The 26,341-nt window shown below is 50.0% G+C and overlaps 1 protein-coding gene across 1 annotated transcript in view; it reads left to right on the forward strand.

Moving 5' to 3' along the window:
* Positions 1 to 26,341, forward strand: part of LOC116942402 (forkhead box protein P2) — a 188,160-nt gene that overhangs the window by 152,294 nt on the left and 9,525 nt on the right. The window contains exons 12-16 of the mRNA XM_032954289.2: positions 965 to 1,041; positions 1,197 to 1,298; positions 11,162 to 11,340; positions 12,323 to 12,392; positions 17,432 to 17,589. Of these exons, the coding sequence (XP_032810180.1) occupies positions 965 to 1,041; positions 1,197 to 1,298; positions 11,162 to 11,340; positions 12,323 to 12,392; positions 17,432 to 17,589 (586 nt within the window). The remainder of the gene's footprint in view (positions 1 to 964; positions 1,042 to 1,196; positions 1,299 to 11,161; positions 11,341 to 12,322; positions 12,393 to 17,431; positions 17,590 to 26,341) is intronic.

Consider the following 26,341-nt stretch of genomic DNA (forward strand, 5'->3'; position numbering starts at 1 on the left):
TTAGAATTTCCTCTCGTGTTTAGTGTCAAGTCCAACCGATTACCACGGTTGACTACGTACAGTGCGAAAAGAAGTTCAACATACATATGTACATTTATGATCAGCATGTAAAAATAATCTTATACCGAGGCCGAGATATAGATTCTTAATGGATGATGTTTTGTATGTGACACTATTTAGCAATACCTTATTCTTGAAATATTTTTACCACCCTTACAGTATAATGATACTTGGCTATTAGCATCTAATTGTGACTGTATCTCAAGACAGTGCTCAAAGGGCAGGGACAAGGGCATCACAATTGCAGGAGTGTGGGGTGTTTGCACGGTTTTTAAGTGAGATGCAATCGGAATTATTTGATAAATAATGGGAGAAAGTCAGTGATAGGCAGAGGAGAAGAGGTAGATATTGAGCTTTTTGGACTTGAACAGGGGCAGGAAGTCGGTAGCATGGACGGCTGGAGCGTGGCAATCTTAACCAGTGGGAGCAGCAGCAGCAGCAGCGAAAGAGCGCTCTCCTACAGGACCGATTCAGATAATCGTGATTGGTGTTGGTAGTGAGCAGGAATCTAACTCGGGTCGCTGGGTTCGTAGTCCAGCGTGCTAACCTTTGCAAAGACAAAGATCCCCCGTGTAGCCTTAACAGACTGTTGGGGCAAGTGCTGTTAGCGAGTAGCACCTACGAAGGCCGGCACGGCACACGAGGGGGTGGGTGGCTAGCACCACGCCCGACCGCCTTTGTCTCCCCAGTGACTCCAAAGACACACACAGACAGACATGCGCGTGTCCCTCTGTGCGTGTGCCGCATTTGACACGTACGCTACATCGCCACCAAACGCGGCACCGCGTGCGTCGTTGATGGAGACGCGGCTAAAGAACAATCTCTCGTCGGACACTTACAGTGATTGCATTACGCTTTGCCTCGTCTGCCTCCCTCCCCCCCTCCCTCTCTCACTCTCTGGCAGACCTCGCTCAGAATTACGAGTTCTACATGAACGCCGAAGTGAGGCCGCCGTTCACTTACGCCGCCTTAATACGGCAGGTGAGAGCCCTCCTCCCACCGTGGGCGAAGGCACTGAAACGGTTCGCGAATAATCGCCGGGCTGTGTTTTTTTCTTTTTTTTGGCCCGGGTGATCCGGCGACGTCTAAAGCGCGCCTGACCAAACGCGTCTGCCTCATTTGCCGTTTGTGCGAAGGCCATTCTGGAGTCTCCCGACAGGCAGCTGACGCTTAACGAGATCTACAACTGGTTCACGCGGATGTTCATGTATTTCCGCCGCAACGCTGCGACGTGGAAGGTACGTGAGTGAGTTGCCCGGTGGGGCGCTTGCCCCAGCAGCCCCTGAATCGCCAAATAAATGTACGCACGTACGCACGCACCGATACGTGTGCACAAGCACACCTGCACATATTAGCACGCGCAAATAGACACACGCAAGCGCAGGCAAATAAAGGTACACAACGTGGACGTTTCCAAACACAGACAAAGACACAGATCCCCTCTATAGCCTTGAAAGACTGTTGGGGCATGTGCTGTTAGCGAGTACCTATGAAGGTCGGCACGGCACCATAGACATGCACACACATACATAGACACACACCTGCGGATATGCATAGACATATACACACACACGGACGAGTGCACATGCCCGCATGCACGCAGACATAGACACATGCTCAAACGCGCACACTCACATATCCGAACATGCATTCACACACAAAGACAAACGCATGGAAATACACACGCAGCAGTCAACAACAACAGTCAACAACAACAGCCGCCACTGTCCACTCGGGAGGGGGGAGGGTGACATCACCACGTCACTTGTGCTCAACTGGCTGCAATTTGAGGCTCCGTGTAAGTGTGAAAGGCTCGCTTGCAGGAGATCATGGGACAGACCCAGGTGTGATGAGTTGACCGACTGAGATGACTGGGCAGATGCACCACCTGTGGGCGTGATTGATCACTTGAAATGCGGCTTGGGACAGGGAAAAACATAAGACTCGGTAATTAGGCGATTAAATGTTCCGTGAAAACAGGATGCGTTTCATATGTACTGCCCGGCACTTGTATAAAGTCACATTGATGTTCCGCTAAATGCCTTCTTGTAATTTAAACAATATGCCATTTTTAATTTGCGGCACTTTTTTCTTCCAAAAGGGAAAGAAACCAGGGATCAATGCGGCCCAATTACTCAGAGGTGTCCCCTGCGTTGTTGACACATTTATTGGAGGGAACCTGCACACTCTTTACCCTGTGTTAAAAGGGCAACGCTTTTACGGGCATTTAAACACAACAATAACAACAGCTGCGGTTTGCTACGAAGTGGCAGTGGCCTCACTGCCGAGCACGTGCCAGGTTAGGTGCACTCTGAGGCTACGTGCAGTGTTGATGGCTGGCTAGCAGTAAGTTATGGGACAGACTCAGGTGCCATTGTTTGACTGACTGAGATGACTGGCAGATGCACCACCTCTGCTCCCCACTGCGTCAACTCGCTGCAATATAGCCGCCCGGCGCTCCGCTCGTTGTTGTGTGCGCTACTCCTCTGCCTCCCGTCGTTGTTGCTATTGGAGGGTGACTGCACGTACCTGCATGTGCACACATAAAAACATAACCGCACACCGACACGGACGGAGACATAGACAAACGCACGCGCGCACACATGCGTACATACGGGTACACCATACGTACACACACCCATGCGCGGTGTATACAGCTTATAATTCCCGTGGATGTAATGAAGGACCGTGCATGACACATGAGCTGGACACTTTTTTTTTTCTTTCAGCCTGCAAGGGCAGCATTTGTTAATGAAGGTGGTGGTTTCTTTGTCCGTGTCGTGTGCAAGATTCACATTTATTGTGCACATTCAGTGATTTTTATTCTTTCTAAACGTCAATAAAATAAACACAATCATCCGAAAATACAATTTCCTCCACGTGGACAAACGAGGAAGGGACAAATTGTGATGTTTTGCTTCCTTGCCCAGCAGCTATTGTTTTATTTTTCACGTTTCCCATTGACCCATATAGCGGCGCAGTCGTACACGTATATATATATGCGTATAAAGTTGCACTTAATTTTTTTGTCTGCCAGGTAGGATATTATACTTTCAGCGGGAGGATGGGCCTTCACTACGCTGATTGCCTGTAATGTCACACTGTGTGACAGTAATGTAGGCTCTGCTCTACTGAAGTGGTGTGCATTTCAAATACAGCTTCGGCAGACCTGGGATTAGAATGGGAGTTTTTTTTTCCCACCACCACCCGTGAAAGGCACCTCGCAGTCTCAAAATTTGAGTCATCGCCAATGTGGAAATTATGATGTTGAAGCCGGCGCTGCTGTAAATATTATACATGCATCTTAAAGATAACATTAGTCAGATCTTTCCCACAGATGAGAGATTGGGGGGGGGGGGCGTAGGGAGGGAGCAGGGGTGGAAGTGGAAATCGGCAGCAGATGCATGCATGGTTAGAGCAAGCGTGCGTCCAGTCAGTGGGAGCGATAATACTGGTGAAGGTGCGGCCCTGCAATTGCTTGCTCACACCACTGCCAGAATAAGGGCCTCTATTAAATGGAGGCGAGGTCTAAGAGGGCGTCTCTAGGGGGTGTTTTGGCCTACTCTTCCAAACCGGCCAGACGTCTCCTAAGCGTTGCGAGTAGCCCCACTATAACATGCCACACGCGACCAGCCGGTACACTAACTCTGGTGCACCCACAGATCAGAATATCCTATTTATAGCGGAGGAATCCGATGAGCTATGAAGCTCTTTTTTCACAGATGTCAACCGCTGGGTGAACAATTTCTGTGGGGGCGAGTGGGGGATGGTTAATAAACTTTCACCGTCGTTTTCAAGTACCGTGCCAGGAGATGAAATCGGGCGACCTCTCGATTGCAAGGCCAGCGTGCTCACCGTTACACCATGCTCGCAGCATGTCACGGCCTGGATATATTTATATTGTGTGGGGGGGGGGGTTTCCCTCACTTCTTCCCCACAGTGCTCCACCCAGCCGCTTAAAACAATTGGATTGCAGCTGTCAGTGCATCGCGCCCGCGGGGGATTTGTGCTCCGACGTTCTGATGCGACTGGGCCGTATTACTAAAATAATGAAATAACCATCCCAACTCTCAAAGAGGCGTCTGGTGCAAAAAAATTATATAGGGAGGGTGAACCGAGGGCCTTTCATCGTCGGCAGTTCGTTAGCGGTTGCCTCGGCGATTGCATATTAACGAGGCTAACGGCCCCCTCGTCTCCCCACCGCTCTCCCCCTCCCCTGCGGGCTCAGAGTGGGAGGGAGCCGGCGGGCGGGGGGCCTGCTGCCTTCGGGAGTCAATCCGGAGGGGGGGGGAATACGGCGGCCGTAGTGCAACGGTTAACGCATGGATGGCACTTGCAGTCCAGACAGAGGTCACCGGCTCGATCTCGCGACGCGGCAGTTGAAACAATGGTGCAGGTTTATTCATTCTCCCAACTTCCGCCTCCTCCATCTGTCCACCCCGAGAGCATAAACCACAGTTAGTGTACCGGCATGTGGTGGTGGTGGGGTAAAGTTGTATTTGCCAGAAAGGGTAAAACCTATTCTTATTTTTCATACGCCCATTACTTGTGGACGCCTGTGAAAAAGAGCCTCATAGCTCTCTCGGATTCCTCCTCCAGCCTAAATAAAAGATTCTGATGATGATATTTTACAAAAACATTGGCCAGCTTGAAAGAGAGTATGCCCAAGTACCCTCCTCTAGAAGGGGGCTGCCTTGGGCTGGCTCCTTCTCGTGGAGGCCCGTCCGCCAGCGGGAGCACGAATCGCCACTCGCAACGGGGCTGCGCCTTTACCGAGTGAGAGGAAGTGTATTGAGGGGGTAAGAGGAGACTCCGTCTCTGGTGAGTCCGTTGTGTAGCAGTCCTTGCAATGTTGTGACACAATTCATTCCAGGATCCAGGTCACTGCGTTGCGGGTTATACATTTAAAAATTAAAGCTTTTACAAATAACGTCATCAACCCGGCAATGGTAATAGAGAAAGTCAAAATTGTCGTCGTCGTCATCATCATCGCCGCCAGCATCTCATCATTGCCATGATCACCGTGATCATATTATTGTCATTGTTAGAAGCTTGAATATTGAATGTGCCATGAATATTTGGGGCACGGGGAATTATTTTTTTTATTTCAAAAAAACTCACCCACCCGAACGCAGAGCAATGGAAGGAAAAGTTGAAAATCTAACTCAATGACGTGTCAGGCGATCACAAAAAACGACATCAGTTTCAAAAAGATGTCACGTCCCCTACTTTGAGCGTTTCACAGATAGCGCGTTGCAGCGGCGCAGGGCGCTGCTTCGGATTCTGTGCACTCACGTCCCTTTGCCCAACCTCTTTACCTTTCAGTTCCTGTTAGCTTGTCTTGTGCATGATGACATGTTTTCATTTTAAGCTGTTGAATATTTAAACTTCACTCAACCAAACTTTCTTCTTATTAAAAAAAGGGGGTTATACTGTTTATTTATTTATTTAAAAATATCACGGCTTTAAAAAAAACTCCTTTATAGTCAGTCACACGGTGAACTATGCCTCTTGGGCCATGGGGGACAGAAAAGCAACTGTCAATGAGATTAAACAAATGTAATATTTCTCACTTATTTGTTATATATAGAGAGAGACCCTACTAGACATAAATTGAGTCACGCACATTGAAAGCAAACAAATGTATGAAAATAGTTGCAAGTTATGCATTGCCTTCAGTGGCTTGGGACTTTGTAACGTGTGTGTGTGCGTGTGTGTGTGGGGACCGGTAGTGCAGCGGTCAGCGCGCTGCGCTACGAACCCGCTCACGGCCAACACCAGTGACGATTATCTGAACCGGTCCTGGGCCTCCCCTAGGTCGACTCAGCCTTAAAATAGTACCTGGTGCGATGTGTAAACATCGCTACTAGGGAGACAGAGGTGGCCGGGCGTGGTGTTGGCCACCCCAACCCCTCGTGTGCCGTGCCGGCCTTTATAGGTGCTCGCTAATAGCACTTGCCCCTACAGTCTTTTAAGGCTATACGGGGGATCTTTGTCTTTGTGGGGAGCAGTCGTGCAGCGGTTAGCGTGCTGTGCTACAAACCCTATGGCCCGAGTTCGATACCTGTTCACGGCCAACACCAGTGACTATTATTTCAACCGGTCCTGGGTCTCCCCTAGGTCGTCTTAGTCTCAGATGATTACCTAGTGTGATATGTAAACATCGCCACTAGGGAGACAAAGGCGGTCGGGCGTGGTGCCGGCCACTCACTCCCCCGTGTGCTGGCCGGCATTCATTGGCGCTCGCTAAAAGCGTTTGCCAAACAGTCTGTTAAAGCTATACGGGGGATCTTTGTGTTTGTGAGTGTGTGCGCACATGTGCACACATGCAATTATTTCATTTCAATGCATAAGGTTGTGTGTTTGTTCTCGAGCACGCAGACACACAAATAGGTGGGAGCAAAGAGATCAACTGACGTGCAACGGGATAGATGGATTGTTTCATTGTGAGACGGTTCAAGTTCCTAGTTGACATTATTGAACCTGCTGAGACCTTCAAGAGACCAGAATGAGTCTCGTTTTGCTACGAATGTCGCACGCGTCACGAAAATGACAAATGCAAAACAAAAGGAATAAAACAAAATAACGCTAAGCAATGAAGATGTGAAAATCAGAACAAAAACAACGGTGCCACATGAGAAATCCAAACTGTCGGACAAATCGACGTTAAATCAAAGATAAATCGAGTGACGGATGGCGAGAGCTTAGGAGACTGTCATTCAGCAGTAGATAGATGGTGGCTGGTGCTGCTGCTGATGATGATGATGATGACGGAGGCACTGTGAGAATGTATAACGGGACGTGGCAACAGCTTCGAGAGGCATTCATCCAGCAGTGAATAGATCAGGGCTGATGATGATAATGGCAGGCACTCTGAGAATGCATAGCAGGGACACCGCGTGCTGTTTACGGTTTGCGCGTACGTCTGCCGGTGCAATGAAGCTAAATCAGCGTGCGGTGCGGTATGCGCATTATTCAAACTTTAGTGACAACCTGATGGGGAAAGAGCTTACGCCGGCTGACATGCCGCTGACAGGGACAGAGACAAACACCTCAAGACATTTACAAGCAGTGACAATAAACATACGAAAACATGTCTGGCATTTACCGTTGCACGGGCAGCTCATGCCTGCAGTCGACAAGAGACTCGCGAGTGGCTGGGGACGGTGGCACGAGATGTGAATTGACGGGTGAACAAGCAAACACAATGGGAAAAGGGGAAAACAAGGGATTACATTTACGTCTGGAATGCTCTTGGGAGGCAGAGCAGTAAGAAGAACATATAATGACAACTGGAAGGATATATACGACACAAGACTGCACAGCAATAAAGCCATTAAAAAGTGAAAATGCAACTAGATTTGCATGCACGCCTTTTGTTCATATTCTAAATGGGGGGGGGGGGGGGATGGTGTTGGGGGTGGGGGGCCGCGGAGAGCACGGCAACAGCTTGGAGCAGCACTCATCCAGCAAGGGATCGATCATGGCTGCTGATGATGAAGTCACCGTGGTGATTTCGATCAGTGGCAAGCAATGATCTGAACTGGTGCTGGCATCAATCTGTAATGTCCAGCACGGTGAAGTATGATCAAGCAACCTACGTGACCGAAATAGCTTGGGAGGGAAGGCCATCACCCATCCAAGAGTGGCTTAACGTAAAGGGCTGTATAAAATCAAGTCGACCGTCTATTTTTTTTTTACGTGATGCGTATAAACCAAAATTGTTTTTCTCAAGGTGCCGCAAACAAAGGATCGCAAAAGATACGATATGTTAATAGGGAAGTCCTTGTGATTTCAAATCGCCTTCCCAAAGGACTGCCCCCTCAATAAAGTGCACCCCTTGTGATTATTACAGCGTCGTTAACAGCTGTGCGCGCCACTGACGGAAAATTAGATAACATATTTGTAATCGTGAACCGCATTGTACACAGACCAAACATACCATTTACATAGCGTAATAGCAATAATAATAATAAAACTTATTCTGCTCTAAGAAGTGCGTGAAGCAGGGGTGGAACGGGGGATGCGCGATTTGCCTTCTTGCTTCCGATGACTCATCGGACATAAAATGTAATTATAATATGGAAATTGTGCCGAGAGAATGAGACAGAAAGGTCTCATGTAAATTTGTCGGTTGAAGGTCATGGCAAGGGAACTGCGAGAGACAGCAGATATTGGCCACTTGCGTTCGGAGATTTCTCTGTAGCCAGGAGGACAGGCGTGGACCCGACAGGCATGCGGGGGATAATGGATCACCGAGATCCCTAGCCCTGTCTTCCTCCTCACTCAAGGCAAAATGAGCTAACCGTGACCGGGCCTACGGTAGAAAAGGCCTGAAAGTAAAGAAGAAAAGAAAAATAAATTATATCCCGGCGCTGCGCGAGAGACATCCGAAAACGACGGTGGACATGGCGTGTGTGGAATTGGTACAACCGTAATTGTGACGCTTTAGACAACATGGCACACGCTGCTGCAGTTCCACGCCTCTTTGTGTCTGATTTATGCGGAAACAACTCTCCATTGACGAGTCTCGTGAACATCATCTAAGGAGCGTCAATTACAAGCGCTGAACACGTGTAATGGTTCCATCGTTTATATACAGCATTTCGTTTTTATTTAAAGTTATATCTTTTTTGGAATACACACGGCCGAGTTGCAGTGTTTCATTTGCGGCGTGGGCTTGGTGATGGCACGGCGGGGTGGGGGGGGGGTCACATGACTTTGCAGATTGGATAGACCGCGCGTGGTTGGAGATGCATTACAAAGTGTTGCATGAAAGGCGCCCGCCGATAAATAGCACGCGTTATTAAAAAGAGACTTACTACAGAGGCAGCGCCCTTTGAGTCATTGTGGCACTCGTAGCTGCGCGGCAGCGGCAGTTTTTGTTTTACTCGCAGTGGTGATTGACATTTGTGTGACCTGAGATTGGAGCGTAAGGCGGCGTTTGAGTTGAGCGTCACGAAAGTTTGCGTCGTTGCTCGTGTCCTAGCTCTGCCGGCGTGTTTCCGGGTTGGACCGCACTGCATGCAGAAATCGGAATCCTTGGGAAAATCTTTAAGCGGTCGTGCCAATGAACGCGCGCGCTGCAGTCCCCTCGAAAACACGTCGGAGAGCTGTACCGCACAACCCGCGGTCGTGTTTCTTGTTTGTAGTTTTTTTACTCTCTCTTTTCTCCCCCTTGCGCTGCACTGATGCCCCCCCACCCCTTTCACCTCCCCTCTCCCGAACGCTGCTCGTAATGAAGAACGCTGTGAGGCACAATCTCAGCCTGCACAAGTGTTTCGTTCGTGTCGAGAACGTAAAAGGAGCCGTCTGGACGGTGGACGAGCTAGAGTTCCAAAAGCGAAGGCCGCAGAAAATCACTGGGTACGTTGGGCTGCTCCAAAAGCCTGCGACGAAAAAGAACGGGAGACGCTAATCCCGTGGAACCGCATCGAGCGGAGTGGATCAACTCCTCGACGCGTCGGCGCGCACGTGCCAGCATCCACCAACGCGCACCTCTGCTGCTTGCTTTCCGTGTTCGGTGTGGCGAGCCGAGTCAGCTTTTGCATGTCCGCCTGCCGCAGCCGCAACAGCTTGTCCCGCGCCGTTACGCTCCCGTGTCCTCGGTAAGCGCCCTCGTGGGTTTAGGCTGAGGAGGCTAAAGACTCCGCTCCGGGTTTTTCCAGATCCCCGTTGATAAATGACCGCGCTTGGATTCGCCGAGTAATTGGAACGCCGGTGACTGTTGTGGCTTCACCAACGTCGGGAGATTTTCTGCAGCTTCCCAGGAGAAACCTGCCTTCTGGAAGGGGGCCCAGCTCCAGTGCTGCATCATCATCATCATCATCGTTCATTACATGATCACTATCATCATTCATTACATGATCACGATTATCATCGTCGTATTATTGTTATCATCATATTTGGAGCGTTCCTTAAAAACAACTATACGTAGAGTCATTGAAAGAATAATTTAAATTGTAACTCGGCGACGTGTCCGGCGATCACCAAAATTACATAATTTTCCAAAGACTTGTCAAGTCCCACTTGGCGATCATCGTCCTCGTCCATCCACTCGTCGCCATCACCATCGTCGTCATCGCGATGCCGTTAAGCTGCGACTGGAAAAGCCCCGAGGTGGACCCCGGCAGTTGCCTTCTCACCCTGGAGCCAGGAGCCGCCGCTGGCTCGATCAGAATGCCCCTCCTGCTTTGGGAACGGTTCCCTCAGATTCTTTTGAGACGCAGGAGCTGGGCAGGATCTCGCAACACCCCCTCCCCTCCCCGTCACCCCGCTGCGCTTTGCTTGGTGCCTGTGCTGGCCGGCGACGCTGCCGCCTCGGCCCCAGCCGTGCGTCGCGACCACCGCTTTCAAGTCAGGCGCGCTTTTGCTTCTGCTCGGGAGAGAGCCCGCACCTTATCAAACCAGATAAGACATTGCCCTGTCAAAACAACTACAGTCCATGCTGGATCATGATAATGTTTCATGAAACGGCGGTGAACTCTGCCATCCAGTGGGGCATTTATGTTGATCGGGTGACGTCCCGGCAGGTTTGACAAGGGACCATTCTGTCTTTGTGCTCTGCCCCAACTGCTTATTTGTGTGCGCATACGCGCGGTTTTTTTTTCCATCCGCATGTGCCATGCTTGTCAAAACACAACGCACAATTTGTTGTAATGGAATACATTTGCAATGGTAACCTCCGATAATGGCTGAATTTAGATTGCTACCGCTTCAGTGCTTTATTATTTTTTTATAATGCTCTTTGAAATTTCAAAGTATTCTCCTGTACACATTTCCCCAGGTGTGACAAGCTTGGAAAACTACATGCTCGAGATATCATATGTTCTTTGTGTTTTTTTCCTCATGTAATTTTTTATTTACTTTTGCTGTGTGTGTTTTTGTTTTCTGCATGCGCCGCTCAATAAACCCCGCCATTTGCCGGCCGCCATGCCGCTTCCCGATCCGGAACTCCGCGACACGGCACCCCCAAATTCTGCCGCTTTCCGCCCAACCGCATTGCTTCCGCCAATGGCCGCTCGCTTCTGCCCACTGTTGCCCCCCGCTGCCCCGCCTGACCCCGACGCGGACCCTGCCGCCGCCGCCGCCGCTCGCGAAGGGCGCGGTGCGCACGAACCTGTCGGTGCACAAGTGCTTTGTGCGCGTGGAGGACCAGTACGGCTCGTTCTGGACCGTGGACGAGTCCGAGTTTCAGCGGGCGCGCCACTGCCAACCCGGCCGACCACGCAAGCTCGGCCAGCTGGCCTCCGACGTGTCCCTCGCAGGGTTCACGCTCCAGTAAGGCGGCGAGGCGGCTGCGGGCGTCGGCGGCCGCCGCGCCGGCCCACCGGCGCGGCCCCCCCCACCTCACTCATGCACCCTCGCTCAGTTCGCTTGCTCGCTTGACTCGCTCGCTTGTCTGCGCGTGCGCATGCATGCTCTGCTCCATCTGCACCGTGGCCTCGCTTCATCCCACTCGTGCGCATTTCCACCCTGTCCGGCTGCAACGCCACCCCTCGCCGCCGATGTTTTTATTAATATGGATGGGAAAATGTCTTTTTCAAATGCACGTTCTAAGTTTGTTGTTAGACGTGAGCTGACGAGGCGGGGAAATGCCCGCAAGGGAGCGGCGCGCCATTCGTGCTTTGCCCTGACCCTGGGGAGGAAGTGAGTTGGCCACTTGCTTTCCTCGAGATGTCCCATCTCGCCTCTCGATGCCACGGCCCTCGCCAGCAGTGGCGAGTGTCCAGGCCTCCGTCACTCGCCGGCACGTTATCATTTGTTGTCGTGCTGTTAAACGGCACGCTTACGTGCGTACACGAGTACCCCCATGTAATTTGCTGGTGCCCCTCGGGCTTGATCAGTCAAGGAAATGTGCCTTTATCTGCAAAAATATCTCTTTTTTGCGACAAGGCAGCTCATTTTAAGTCCAAAAACGGTGGTATTAGCACATTACTCAGCCGCTCTCCCCCCCTCCCCATAATTGAAGCTCGCTTATATTGCTTCACCCACCGAAAATTTACACCGCTTTTAGAGGCAGTTGCGAACTCTTAAGAGGGAGGCGCGGGAGCTCTGCTTGGACAGATTTTAATATTTATATTTTGTCGGGGGTTAATGTGTGGTAAGCTTTGTCTACGCTCTTCCCTATTCTGTCAAGTCTCATTAATGGGGCCAATGACAACTGTCTTTCTGATGCTTGCCATATCGCCCTCCCCACCCACCCCTTCCCCTGCCCCCCCCCCCCATCCCCACCGCATCCCGGCCTAATTTCACACCACAGAAGTCCATCGCTGATGAAGAGCATGCAGGCTGGCCTTGGCTTTGGCGCCGCATTGAATGCCAGTTTACAGGTAAGTTAACCCATTGCCCCGCACACACGCTCGCGAGCACCGCTGCAAATCGGCGCCAGCACGCTTCGTAAGACGACCGGCGCGGTAGTCCACCAGAGGCGATGTCGTCGTGAGGGCGCGCGGGCCGAGGCGTCGTTGCGTCGCGCGACGAGACCAACGACTTACGGTGGCGCGGCCCCACGCCAACGTCACCGAAGTGGCCAGATTTCCCGCGCACCTTCTCGGGCGCGTTTGGCAGTCGATTTACGGCGCGAAGCCGATCATTGAGAATGCGACGGGTACGCACGTACGCACGTACGCACGTACGCGCGTGCACATTGGCCACGTGCATATTCCACCAGGTTCATAAAAGAGAGCTCCTCCTCTACCTCATTAATATTAATTACCACTGTCAGGAGTGATTTGGTGTCTCGCGCTTGGCCTTGTGACAGCACCGCAGGCCAGAAATTGCTTCAAAGTTTAACCCTTTTTTCACGTTTGCATTTTTAATGTCGCCGCAAACCCCCCCCCCCCCGCCGCACACGGAGATGCCTTGAAACAGCCGGCAGAATTTACTCACTAAATTTCCCCCCGAATCAATATATTAAATAAAGCTGCCCATTCAAAATGTCCACGCCGATGATAATTCGCATTTCTTATTATAATTTTACGTATATATATACGTAATAGTCCGGGGTGATTATTGTCGGCAAGTTTTCTCGTTTCGTCGGGGTTTTTTTCGTTTTGTTTTAACACCATGCCCCCCGCCCGAGTTAGTGAGTGAAGTCGTCGTGGCCGTCTCTCTCGCTTGCATTCGGGAACACCGTGTCGTCGGGAGGGAGAGACGGTGACAGAGCAGAGTCTGATCTCAGCGGCGCGAGGCAGGGAGGGCGCCGGTAGCCATCGCTAGGGCGCAGGTCGCACCGACACAGACAAATGGAATATTTATGTCCTATGCGAACGTGAGTCTAAACAGGCTCACTGTAATCCATTATCCATTTATATGTTTACGTGCCAGTCGAGTCGTTATTTTTCCAAACTCGGCCAAGGTCGCCCATGGTCAGAGACTGAGGCGAAGGCAAAGATCTGCCGTGGAGCCCGCACGAGCTTTTGGAGCCACATGCTGCTAGCGAGCACACTGCGAAAGGGGGTGGTTGCGACCGGTACCACTGCCCGGCCGCCTTTGTCTCCCCGGTGCTGATTATTTTACACGCCACACCAGAAACGCAAAGAATACGTCCACCATTTTTTTTTGCACGTGTAGATTTGATCGTGCACAAAATAACACGTATATTTATTTACCTTTGAAAGTCAGTGCAAGAGCACCGACATTAGTAACAAGAGCTTCTCTAGCAATGAAGACACAAGGAGGGGAAAACGGCGCATCAACGTTGTTGGGATGGAACGCGGCTCCTGCGGACAGGTGCCACGGCGTGTGTGTCCAAGCCTCCAGCCGGCACTCAGTGGAAGGTTATGAAAATCACTCTGTCGAGATGTCGTCGGGCCAAAGGACAGGTGACGTAGCCAGAACACGACAGTCGAGCGATGTTATTTTTTTTATTTTACTTTAAATAAAGAAGAGGGAAAGCTCTCCCTCCTCTGACACAAAGCATCTTCCCGGCCAAATTCGTCCTGACGTTTTTTTCTTTCTTTCTCCCTCCCCTAAAGCGTTTGAACACACTAAACAGCGACTGCTTGCCTCAGCGGGAAAGCCGCAGAGCCCGCGCGGTTGTATTTTTTTGCTTTGCGCCAGCTCTGCAGGTCCCGCGCATAAATGCATTCGCCACCCATTTGTCTGAATTAGGCAAATCATGTGCGTCACGCGAGCACTTAGGCTGGAGCGCATTTGCCTGATTCGTCCCTCGCCTGCCTTTTTTAAAAAATCTTTTTTTCTTTTTTTTACACCCAGGATAAAAGTGTACATTTCAGACCAAATGACGCCGCCGTTTTAATAAAATGTCGCAACTTCCCTTTAAGCCGGGGCAAAAAAACGGTCGGTGCCGCCCATGCAGGATGGCGTGGTGGAAGAGGGTCAAAAGTCGTCAAAGTGATCTTCCTGCTCAAGTGAGCGCAGACAGTGGTGGAAATTACACATTCCTATGGCAGGGACGAGTCTCTCCGTTAGGATAACCACTGTTGATTTCCTCATGAAGTGCACTTTTTTTTACCACAGAGATTAGCAAGATTTGTTTTTGCATAACTTGAATAAAAGTCTGAGAAGCGCCAGTGTTTTAAGTGATCGTAGTTCAGGAATTATTTCACGTATATATTTTCACGAGGTAGCATTTTAGTCGCCGCTTTAATTGATTAATTGGCTCTTTCCCGTCTTTGTGACCTTTGCTGAAAAATATACGGAACGGCTTTTATTTAAATCAGCGTAAGAGCTGAATGAACGCTTTAGTGTTTTATAACTTTAATTCAATTTCGCTTGCCATTGTGCATCTTCAGCAGATAGATGGAAAGGGGCATTTTAATATCGATGTAATTCACGTCACTTTAAGCTATTAAGCCGAGTTGAAGTTTCGTAGACAAAGTGGGACTGGGAATATTTTAATTCCTGCGCGTCTCCCGCGCGCCACACGCCCGTCCTTGCGAGCGTCTTAATTGTGTGCGCCCGGTGTGTTTATTGTCGACATTGCCACGACGAGTGTCTTCACCGCCGCCGCACGGGCGTGGCCGCCGGTAACCGTGGCCACGCGAGCCACCGCCCCCGGCGGGCGGGGTGGGCGCGTGAGTGCGTCCGTCCGCGGCTCTTCTCCCCATCATCGTGCAAGAGCGCTAACGCCGACACCCCTCCTCCTCCGCCCCCCGCTGCCCATCCGGCCCATCTCCCGCCGCCACCGCGGACCGCAAAATGTGTCCGCGTTAGAACCACGGCGGACTGGCAGGCCCGGCTTGATGGCCCTAATCGGAGCTGACAGGCGCTGTGAAAGCATTTTTTGTTTACATCGGCAGAGCGACGAGACGCGTGGAGGAGGAGCCCTGGCAGGCCGGCGTGTCCGTTCGGCCTCGTTAACATTCGCCTGTTTTCTGCTCTCATTGCTCTAATGGTCACGCCGCGTCAGGCTTTCTCAAACGCTGCACGGCAATCAAGCCGCGTGCGGCGTGTGCGTGCGCGTATGCACGCGCACGCACGCGCCCACGCGCGCCCCCGCATATATTTACAGCAAATTTTTGGGGGGTTGTCTGGCTTCGGATTGCCGTTAAAATATGCATGCACGTATATACGTACGTGTCACTCTCTGCGCGTGTGCGTGCGTGTACTTGCGCGTGCGGACGTGCGTATGAACAGTGTGCCGGGGCTCTATTTATACGTCGTGGCGGGTTTGAAAAGGGCACGAGTCCCCGCTCACTGTTCCATCATTACCATTTCGGGGAGGCCGGGGTGACACGTTACGTTACCATTTAATTGGACGCCTTTGCGCATTTCTACTGTCTTCGGCCGGAAACAGGCTTTTTCGTTAGGCGGCTGTTCAGGTAGCTCACGTCACTCGCCCCGTGCCTCTCTACCCGCGTGCTCACCTGGAGCAGTGCAAGTGCCAACTTCGCCGTGGTCAGTTTCAGGAAAAAGAACGTTGGGACGAGGTGTAACACAAGAAATGTCCCCTTGGAATCCCCGGCCAGGTCGTCCACCGGCCTTCGCTCGGCGCCGGCTGCCTCTAACGTTGTTCCAGCTTCTTGGCTCGGCTCACGCTGTGCATGGAGAATTTCCCCCATTGTATGACGTTGCTCACTATCCGGTCCCCCTTGCATGCCAAGACTCGTGTTGTGGACAGGCTCTTCCTGTGAAGTGCCTGGAAAGTTCACATCAAGAGAACGAGGCCGTAACGCTTCCTCCGGAGGGGGGCGCGCTGCAAGAGCTAGCCTGGCTGCCGAGCTGAATTATTTCCCCCGATTTTCGTACCGTCATTTCGAGTCGGGGAGGTTTGTCAATATTTAGTTTGGTATTTAAAAAAAAATTGGGGAGGGCGGTAGAGTGCGGACTTGTACTTACTCACGTGCCTGTAAATGGTTAAGACTGCATGTTTGTGAATCAAGGATAGGTGGGCACATGCTGCTTTAACGGTTCAACCTCTGTGTGTTTGTGCACGTGTGGTGCCACGTGTGTTTGCACGTTCATATCTGAGTGTGAATATTTTTCCGTGTTTTCTTACACGAGCTTCTGTGTGCCAGGCGTGTGTCTGCAGCGAGTGAGTTTGTGTTGCAGGACAACCCCCACTCGCCCCCATCCACATCGCGATTTGATGGAATGTCACAATTCAGAGTGCTGATTCGATTCATAACTCAATTCTCGATTTTTTTGATGCCGGTGAACTTAGCGACCGCTCGTGACTGCAGGGGTCCCATAGACTCGTCGCAGCATACAACACGTACCAATAGAATAAGTAAAATCCTGTCATACATGGCCCAATGCGTGTATCGTGATATCAGTCGTTTCATCGATGCATCGTTACGCCCCGAGCAAATACATTTGTGCCCACGATTACCTGTGGGCACATCCTTCAGGGTGTAAATCAAACGTGCATGGTGTTTGTATGGAGAAGTGATGGCATAGCAGCTTAAACACCTGCCATACAAACCCAGCCATGGCTAACATAAGTGTCAAGTCACGTCAGAACTTGTCCTGGGCCTTACCTCGGTCAACTCGATCATAAATGACTACCTGGTGGTGTAAGTTGTCATCAACACTTGGAACACAAAAGTGGCCGGGCGTGGTGCTGGCAGAATCACCTCCTTAATGCGCTGCGTTAGCCTTAATAGGCGTTTTCCAACAACACTTGCCCCAACCGTCTGTTAAAAGCTACGCTAGGAGTAGCGGAGAGGGGGGATCTTTCTCTATAGGATACGTACTCGAGTGTACGTAGGTATGTTGAACTTCTTTCGCACCGTACGTAGCCAACCGCGCTAATCGGAAGTGCAGAATGCTCACTGGAGTAGTATTTGGCGGACACGCTGGGCTGTGATCCCGCCAGGTTCCAGTGCCAGCCGCGTGCCATGACCGGCAAACCTTTAATCGCTGCGCGTGTGCGTGGGCTCGTGTGTGCGCTTGTGCTTGGCAGGCGGCGCTTGCAGAGAGCAGCCTGTCGTTCCTGGCGCCCGGTCTCGCTAACCCGGCCGCCGTAGCCATGCTCAACGCCGTGCAGGACGAGCTCAACGGCTCCATGGAGCACTTCAATGGCAGCAGCCGTGGAGCCAGCCCCGTCCGGTCGCCCATGCGGTGAGTTTATTGACGCTCAACTCTGTAATTTGTTATTTAGCCAGGTGAGGCCCACTGAGCTATGTGCAGCTCTTTTTTCAGAAGCGACCTGGCCACAGAATGATTGCTCCAAGAAGTGGCTTAACCTGTGGAAATTTCTCGCGGCCAAATAAATCTAAAGGCATGTTTAAAAATGTGGGAGGAAAAGCACGAGGACCCGGAAAAAAATCCATGCGACCACGGGGAGAACGTGCAAACTGCAAATATACAGGTGTCAGGGTCGGGATCGAACCAATAAGCTCCTATATACCAGGCGAGGACGTTAATATCTCGCCACCTTGGCGCCCCACATAGTAGGCTTTTACAACCAATATTATACGCATAAATATAAATGTGTCGTGAAACCCGCCACCACCCAACACAGCCAATTAGTAACGTTTCTCACGTGAGCAAAACGTGCCAGTGAGTTACTAGTTCAGCACACCGGTGTGTTGGAGAGTAAACCCACAATTGTAAATGTTGTACTCGAATTGTAAACGCTGTGTGCTGAAGGAGTGGCACGTTTCTTCTTTCATGACAAAACCTTACTAATTGCCTGCGTCGGGTGGTGGCGGGTTGCACGACACATTTTATTTTTACGCGATCTAACCCAACGAAAACCTTTATTGTGGATGCAGTGAGTGCCTCCTCACCCTCCTCCGCTACGGGACTCTTGCTTGTCGTCTCGCCACGGAGAGCCTCGCCGAGTGCCGAGCATGTTTGTTTTCAGGAGGATTCCCATGAAATGGACTTGCTGCTCCCTACATTCAAGACCTCCTTTAGCCATATGTTCCATCAAGATCATTAAGATCTTGATTTAAAGCTTTCGTGACTTCAGGGATTCATATTCTTGGTTCTTTCGGTAAAGTTACGTAGAAGGGAAACAATAAAATAATAAAAAATATAAAACAATATTATTTTATTGTTTCCCTTCTATGTGACTTTACCGAAAGAACCAAGAATATGATTAAGATCTTCAGGTTGTGCATCGCTGACCGTCCCACGGTCTCTCGGCTTCACACTTGGTGGGGGGTGGGGGTGACGGTGCCTTTGCAGTTGCGGCACCTAAAATCTGGAACTCCTTGCCCCTTCGAGGTCACGACTTCCGAGACACTTTACAAATCTTCAGATCTCGACTGAAAACATATCTGTTTAAAATCGTTTCCTCTGTACTCTTTGGTTCTTTCGCTAAAGTCACGTAGGTAGAAATTAAACAAAATAACTTATATAAACTCTTGCTGGTACAGTGAGGGAAAAAAAAGTATTTGATCCCCTGCTGATTTTATACGTTTGCCCACTGACAAAGAAATGATCAGTCTATAATTTTAATGGTAGGCTTATTTGAACAGTGAGAGACAGAATGACAACAAAAAAAATCCAGAAAAACGCATGTCAAAAATGTTATAAATTGTTTTGCATTTTAATGAGGGAAATAAGTATTTGACCCCTCTGCAAAACATGACTTAGTACTTAGTGGCAAAACCCTTGTTGGCAATCACAGAGGTCAGACGTTTCTTGCAGTTGGCCATCAGGTTTGCACACATCTCAGGAGGGATTTTGTCCCACTCCTCTTTGCAGATCTTCTCCAAGTAATTCAGGTTTCGAGGCTGACGTTTGGCAACTCGAACCTTCAGCTCCCTCCACAGATTTTCTATGGGATTAAGGTCTGGAGACTGGCTAGGCCACTCCAGGACCTTAATGTGCTTCTTCTTGAGCCACTTCTTTGTTGCCTTGGCCGTGTGTTTTGGGTCATTGTCATGCTGGAATACTCATCCACGACCCATTTTCAATGCCCTGGCTGAGGGAAGGAGGTTCTCACCCAAGATTTGACGGTACATGACCCCGTCCATCGTCCCTTTGATGCGGTGAAGTTGTCCTGTCCCCTTAACAGAAAAACACCCCCAAAGCATAATGTTTCCACCTCCATGTTTGACGGTGGGGATGGTGTTCTTGGGGTCATAGGCAAAGAGTTCCATTTTGGTCTCATCTGACCACAACACTTTCACCCAGTTGTCCTCTGAATCATTCAGATGTTCATTGGCAAACTTCAGACGGGCATGTATATGTGCTTTCTTGAGCAGAGGGACCTTGCGGGCGCTGCAGAATTTCAGTCCTTCACGGCGTAGTGTGTTACCAATTGTTTTCTTGGTGACTATGGTCCCAGCTGCCTTGAGATCATTGACAAGATCCTCCCGTGTAGTTCTGGGCTGATTCCTCACCGTTCTCATGATCATTGCAACTCCACGAGGTGAGATCTTGCATGGAGTCCCAGGCCGAGGGAGATTGACAGTTATTTTGTGTTTCTTCCATTTGCGAATAATCGCACCAACTCTTGTCACCTTCTCACCAAGCTGCTTGGCAATGGTCTTGTAGCCCATTCCAGCCTTGTGTAGGTCTACAATCTTGTCCCTGACATCCTTGGAGAGCTCTTTGGTCTTGGCCATGGTGGAGAGTTTGGAATCTGATTGATTGATTGCTTCTGTGGACAGGTGTCTTTTATACAGGTAACAAGCTGAGATTAGGAGCACTCCCTTTAAGAGTGTGCTCCTAACTCCCTTTAAGAGTGTGCTCCTAATCTCAGCTCGTTACCTGTATAAAAGACACCTGGGAGCCAGAAATCTTTCTGATTGAGAGGGGGTCAAATATTTATTTCCCTCATTAAAATGCAAATCAATTTATAACATTTTTGACATGCGTTTCTTCTGGATTTTTTTGGTTGTTATTCTGTCTCTCACTGTTCAAATAAACCTACCATTAAAATTATAGACTGATCATGTCTTTGTCAGTGGGCAAACGTACAAAATCAGCAGGGAATCAAATACTTTTTTTCCCTCACTGTAACAGCTTCTCTTCAAAAGGCAGCAGACATCGTGCTGCTTGCAGCAGACATCGCGGCTGTCGCGATTTTCACCTGAAGACGATGGCTTGTGTTGCTATCGAAACGTCGTGATTTATTTTGTGAACCAAAAAGTACGGATTCCTGCAGTCACGACGGCTTCAAATCAATCGTTTTCTCTCTTTAGTTATTTTCAAACATATTTCTCACTTCTACTTTACTTGGTTGTTGTTAACTATGTTCTGCCTCTCCATGCTGTGTGCCCTGACAACGATTGCTCATAGGCACTTCATGAATTTAAATGATCATTACCGGAAACTGCGGCGGGATAAAGGTTAGCACGCCGAACTTGCCATCCGGAGATCACTGGTTCCATTTACATCTCCCGGCGTGGCCTTCAAAAACAACGGGCAGGTTCATTACATTCCGCCACGCCTCTGTTCACCGAGCAGTATAAATGGGGCACAGTTAAGTCGATCGGCAGGTCTGCGTGCGGTAGGGTAAAGTGTGGGTGCTCTCACCTTCTCCAGAATTTCTGCCCAGAATGGAAGAGTAGGCCAAATACTCTCTAGCGGGGCTCTCTTAAAGCTCCCTCTCATGAGAGACTCTTCCTCCAGCAGTGGCATGAACAATACATTGCAGGGCTGCACCGTTACCTTTTTTGAGCTACCTGCCACCACATTGGGTTACTTAGCCATTTGTGGTCATAATTTGGCTCCATTTGGGAGGATATGGGAGATCTCGGAAAATAAATAAAAAACTCCACACAATTGAGGAGATAAACATCCATAGCTGCGCACAGATTGATTCAATAATCCATATTTGTCTGGCCAATCCAGCCACCTCATGATCTATCCACTGCTAGGTAAAGGCCCCCCCTAAGTCATCGCCATCTCTCACAGTCCCACGATGTAACAATCCACATAGCTCCTGCACATTGGGCTCATTTCATAGCTCCGTCTCCGCGGTGTGGACGTGCTCCCGGGTGCGTTCTCTTCACCGGCTGCCACTCCATCGTTAGTCTCCGGCACCGGGTCATCATCCCTTCGAGAGAAGTGTCCGTTCTGTCCGAGCTGCTCGTATTTTTCAACCCAGGCCCATGACGCTTGAGATATTCCCTCGGTGCTCAAAACGAGCATCATTTGTGGCGCCGGGGCAATCTCCCGCATGCGCCGCGCTGGCGGGGAAGGCAGCGCTGGCGGGGAAGGCAGCGCTGCCGTGTGGGGGGCATTGATCTCACGCGAACGCCGGAAGAAATGCGGCTCGGTGATTCGCGCATAATACGAGGTCAACGCGCGGCGTATTCTGCAAAGGGGGTTCGGGCGCAGAATTTAGAGTGACGAGTCACCGTGCCGATGATTTACGTGAGAAGAAATAAAAAAATAACTCGGAAGTTACGATTTTTTTTCATCCGTGGCCCAAAAGCAGGTGCTAAGAAATGCAATATATATTTAAAAAAAATATGCACAAAACAAGAAAGGGGGGGCGAATAAAAGAAACAATTCAAAAGATATGAGTTTATTATAAACCCGGAGTGTGTTTTTAGGCGTAATTTGAAGCACATGCAGTTTAGTTTATGACTCGTTACAAGCTCGGTCTAAGTAACAAATCACCCCGCTGTGTGGGAGGCCAAATCACCGAGGGATTCACCTTTGTTTTCGCTGTTAAATGCCAAGTGCCAAGCGAGGCTCGGTTGAAACACAAGTAATTAATTGCCTGGGTAAGCACCGCCAGCGAGCCAGCGTTAAATTGTGATTTCTTCCATTTGCAGCTTGGGCCATCGGTACCGGGTGAACTGTGTTCGTTATTAAGTAGGGTTGGGGTGGGGAAGAGTGGAGGGAGGGGTTTAGTACAATCGCAAGTGGCACACGAGCGAGCGCACGGTGCGGTGTGTCTGCGCGCAACAAAATAAACATCGCCCGCATCGCCCCGCGCCCATTGATCAAACCGCCTGGACCACGAAACCCAAACAACTTCATGATACCTAGCGGGGAAGAAATTACTCGGCGCCTCCAAAAAATAAAAAAGGAAAGCCAGCAGGCAAACACAAAAAAATTAGCGACACAATTAGGAGCGCTAATTGCTTGGCTAATTACTAAAGCACAATAGAGACCTCGACGCCTTTCCCCCACTCCCTCCTCTCCTTGTCGCCCCCCTCCTTGCTTATCAAAGTGTGCAGCTGCTAATTTTTTGCTAATGAAGGCAGCCGGCCAACTGGGAGAGAGCTTGGGCAAGGCGACAAAAGCGTGACCTAATTGGTGTACAAAAGCGCAGACTAATTACGCCATTAGACCTCGGCTGGGTCTTAATTTGCAATTGAAACCCACAGGAGGGTAAAAGGATACAATTAGGATGGCGAGGAAGGCACAATTAATTCAGTGTGCGCCGGTTAATTAATAAGAAGGGTGTGGAGCTCTTCTCAACTCCGGGTGGTATAAGGGGGGGGGGGGGGTGGTGGGCCCCCGGCGGCAAAACGCGGCGACACTTTGAAGTTGGCAACCGCGGGGGTGGATGGGCGCGTAACCACTTGACGGCTACGGCTGCGATGCGTCCCGCTCGCCGTTGCGCCCGATGATGGAGAGAGAAAGCGAGGCCCCCCCCCGGAGTGGGCGGTTGGCATCCGCCAGCCGAGTCCCCGTCTCATCCACGCCGCCACCGCAGGCCCGACGACATCTCTCGGGGCGACCAGTGCCGTTCGCGTTTTGCTTCTTTCTCCGTGAACGTCGCGCAATTAATGTGCGGCGGTTGGGTTCCGCCCGCTTTGACGGTGAAAATGGTGGCCGTGGAAGTTAGCGGGTGCGGGACGGGGGTACGGGGGGGTGGGGGCGATAGGAATTAAATAATGGTGAAAGAAGAAATGCTTTGCGCTTTTCATAAAGGCTGTGGTAATTTAAACGCATGCGGCACGTTAAGATTAGTATTGCTCCTGTACGTCATTGTCTCGAACCAGTGAGGGAGATGTATTCAAGAAAATAAATCTGAGGAAAGCAGGAAATGAGACACAAAGACAAAGATCCCCCGCATAGCCTTAACAGACTGTAGGGGCAAGTGCTGTTAGCAAGCACCTATGAAGGCCGGAACGGCACACGAGGGGGTGGGTGGCCAACACCACGCCTGGCCGCCTTTGTCTCTCCAGTGGCGATGTTTACACACCGCACCGGGTACTCGTTTGAGGCTGAGCCCACCCAGGGCAAGCCCAGGACCGGTTCGGATAATCGTCACCGACGTTGGCCGTGAGCGGGAATCGAACTCGGCTCGCCGGGTTCGTAGTGCAGCGTAGCGCTAACCGCGACGCTACACGACACACACACACAAACAAGGACCTTGCCTTCTTCTTATATACAGAGAGAGAGAGAGGAGAAATAAACGTGAAAAAACAATAGCGACGGTAAAAAATTGAGTTACTTTATAATGCAGGGGAGCTGGGCTGACAGTGCTGTTAAATAATCACAACAGATTTGTTTCCCGAGACCGATTTTACCCGCGGGACTCAACTCGTGCAGACACGCTTGTTTACAGGCGACAGCAGCATTCGTCTTATCTCGTGCACGGGGGGCCGTTATCGCTCCTAAGAATGGGGCCACTAAAAAGCACGCCTCATCCCCAAGCGGGCTTCGCGGTGCGCATTTAATCTCGTCGTCGTCGCCGCCGTCGCTGCCGCGCGAAGGAGAGAGAGCGAGGGGGAGAGAGCGAGGGAGCGAGTGTTTTTTTTTCATTCCCACACCTACAGAATTCAGCCGCCCGTTGTGTTTTATTTATCTCTTTCCTTGCTTGCTGGGAATCGCGACTAGCGGTTGCGGGATAGAGCTTTTTTTTCTTTTCTTTCTCCGACAACTTATGTTTCTAGCTTCGTGAGTTTGATTTTTTCCCTCCTCCGATCGTTGGCAATGGCCGGAAACAAAAATGAACACGCGTGCTGCGGTATACGGGGAATAAGCAAGTGCGGTGTAAAACAAAAAAGCGACAGGCGGACACATCGTCAACTCACTGCTTGCTGTGTAAATGGTATTGAACTATCGGTTTATTTATTCCCAGTTAAAAAAATAAAACATTGACCGTTCCTACGAGTCATGCCAGTAAACAAATGCTCACTGTATCGCACACTTTCAGATGCGTTTCTGTGGCGGTCTGGAATGCTCTTTCTTCCGATATAAGGAAGGTACAAGGAGCTCTGCACTTATAAATCTAGATGTAAAACTCATTTCCTTCTAACTGCCTTTTGTGTTTAGTTTGTTGTCTTTCCCCCGCACCTCCGATGGGCACGGTTAGTTATATATGGTGCTATAGAAGTTCTACATATATACATGCAGTTACTGAGTTTTAAGTCGGTTTCTGGTACATTTGCATTGGTGCAGTGTGTTGGTGAGTCTCAATGCCTGAATGTTATAGCTCTGGTAGGTTTGAATTTCTATCCTCAATTGATCCACCAAACTCTGGCTTTTTAGAAGCCGTATTAAAAGTTTGAGCTACTGCTGCTTTTGGTACTCATCATTACAACCGAGGACCATTCCAGTCTCTCGAACACTCTTTGAATGCTTTGTCTTTAAGTAAACTACAGCACAATGTCCAGCTGATAATAATCATTGTGCAATCTGACAACCACTGGGAGTGCTGGCTCAGCGATTAGCGCACTGCACCGTGTAACCCAGTGACCTGGATTCGATTACCAGCTCTTACATCAGTAGCCAGTGATATCTCGACCAGTCCTGCCCTTCTCTTCACCCCTCCACAACCCGAACATGAACCTGCCTCTGTGCACAATACAGCAATCCACGTTTACCAGCGTGGGTGAATTATTATATTCATGAACATTTAACAAAGCAGACGCAATCAGTAACTGGGAACTTTAAGTGTGTTCCACATCAGACTCAGGCTCACACCTCTCTACCGATGATTTATGACAGCTAAATCCACAAAGTATCACGAGTGAACGGAGGTTTCTTGTGGATGGCAATGATTGAATTCCAAAATCTAACGCGATAGCGATTCCGCAATGAGGGAGCAGCCTCGCATAGAAGGATTTTTTTTTTCCCAAAGGGAGAATCAAACCTGGGCGTTTTAAAGAGGAAGCAGGAGGATGAGCTTCTTAGGCTTCGTTCATTTTCTTTCGAGGTCAGCAGATCCCATAAAATATTGAGCGGCTTTATCCGAGAGCAAAACAACCAAAGTGACCGGTACGGCATGGAGATGCCTTCATCCAGCAGCGGATTGACAGAGCGCTGAAAATTGTATTCGTATCTCCGTTTTTTTTCTAACCGCGGAGTGGTGCGCGGTGACTTGGATATGGCGCTACACACCTGCTGTGTGATGTCACGTGTCAAGAGCGCCGCGCACGATTTCAGTCTGTGGGTGGGCACACTGGAGCAGACAGCTGTTTATCTGTTCCACCACCATGGCAGATCCTACAAATGCAATGTAAAAACTCTCTTTAAAAAAATATCATAATTGCCCGCTTCCTCTTTCGTACGGCATAGACTTGATCGACCAACTTTCTGCATTCGTGTCGAGGTTGACGGCTTTCAGGAGTAGCCTCGTGGTGGATGTCCGTGATTGCTGCCGGTGAACGATCAAAGTGGGCAGTGGGCGTTACTGCGTGGCCCATAGGTTGGAGATTGGCGACCGCGCTCGCACTTGGAGTCCACAAGCCCAGAGCAGATCATTTCACTTGTCGCCACCACGTGAGGTGGCCGTGACTTTAGTGCTCATAGTTTTCTTCATGTGGCCAAGAACAATGAATTATGTGATAACCGTTTGAAATTACCGAGTTATCAAATAATTCACAAATGCTGTTTGTTACTGATTGGGCTGTTTGTAATGGAATTTGTCGGAATATTTATACGGATGTTCAAAGTTAAAGCAATGCAATATTATCCATGAATATGAATACATTTCAGCGGG

Source organism: Petromyzon marinus, chromosome 14, assembly GCF_048934315.1.
Source record: "Petromyzon marinus isolate PM22_M1 ecotype Great Lakes invasive population chromosome 14, UKy_Petmar_22M1.pri1.0, whole genome shotgun sequence".
Lineage (NCBI taxonomy): Eukaryota > Metazoa > Chordata > Hyperoartia > Petromyzontiformes > Petromyzontidae > Petromyzon > Petromyzon marinus.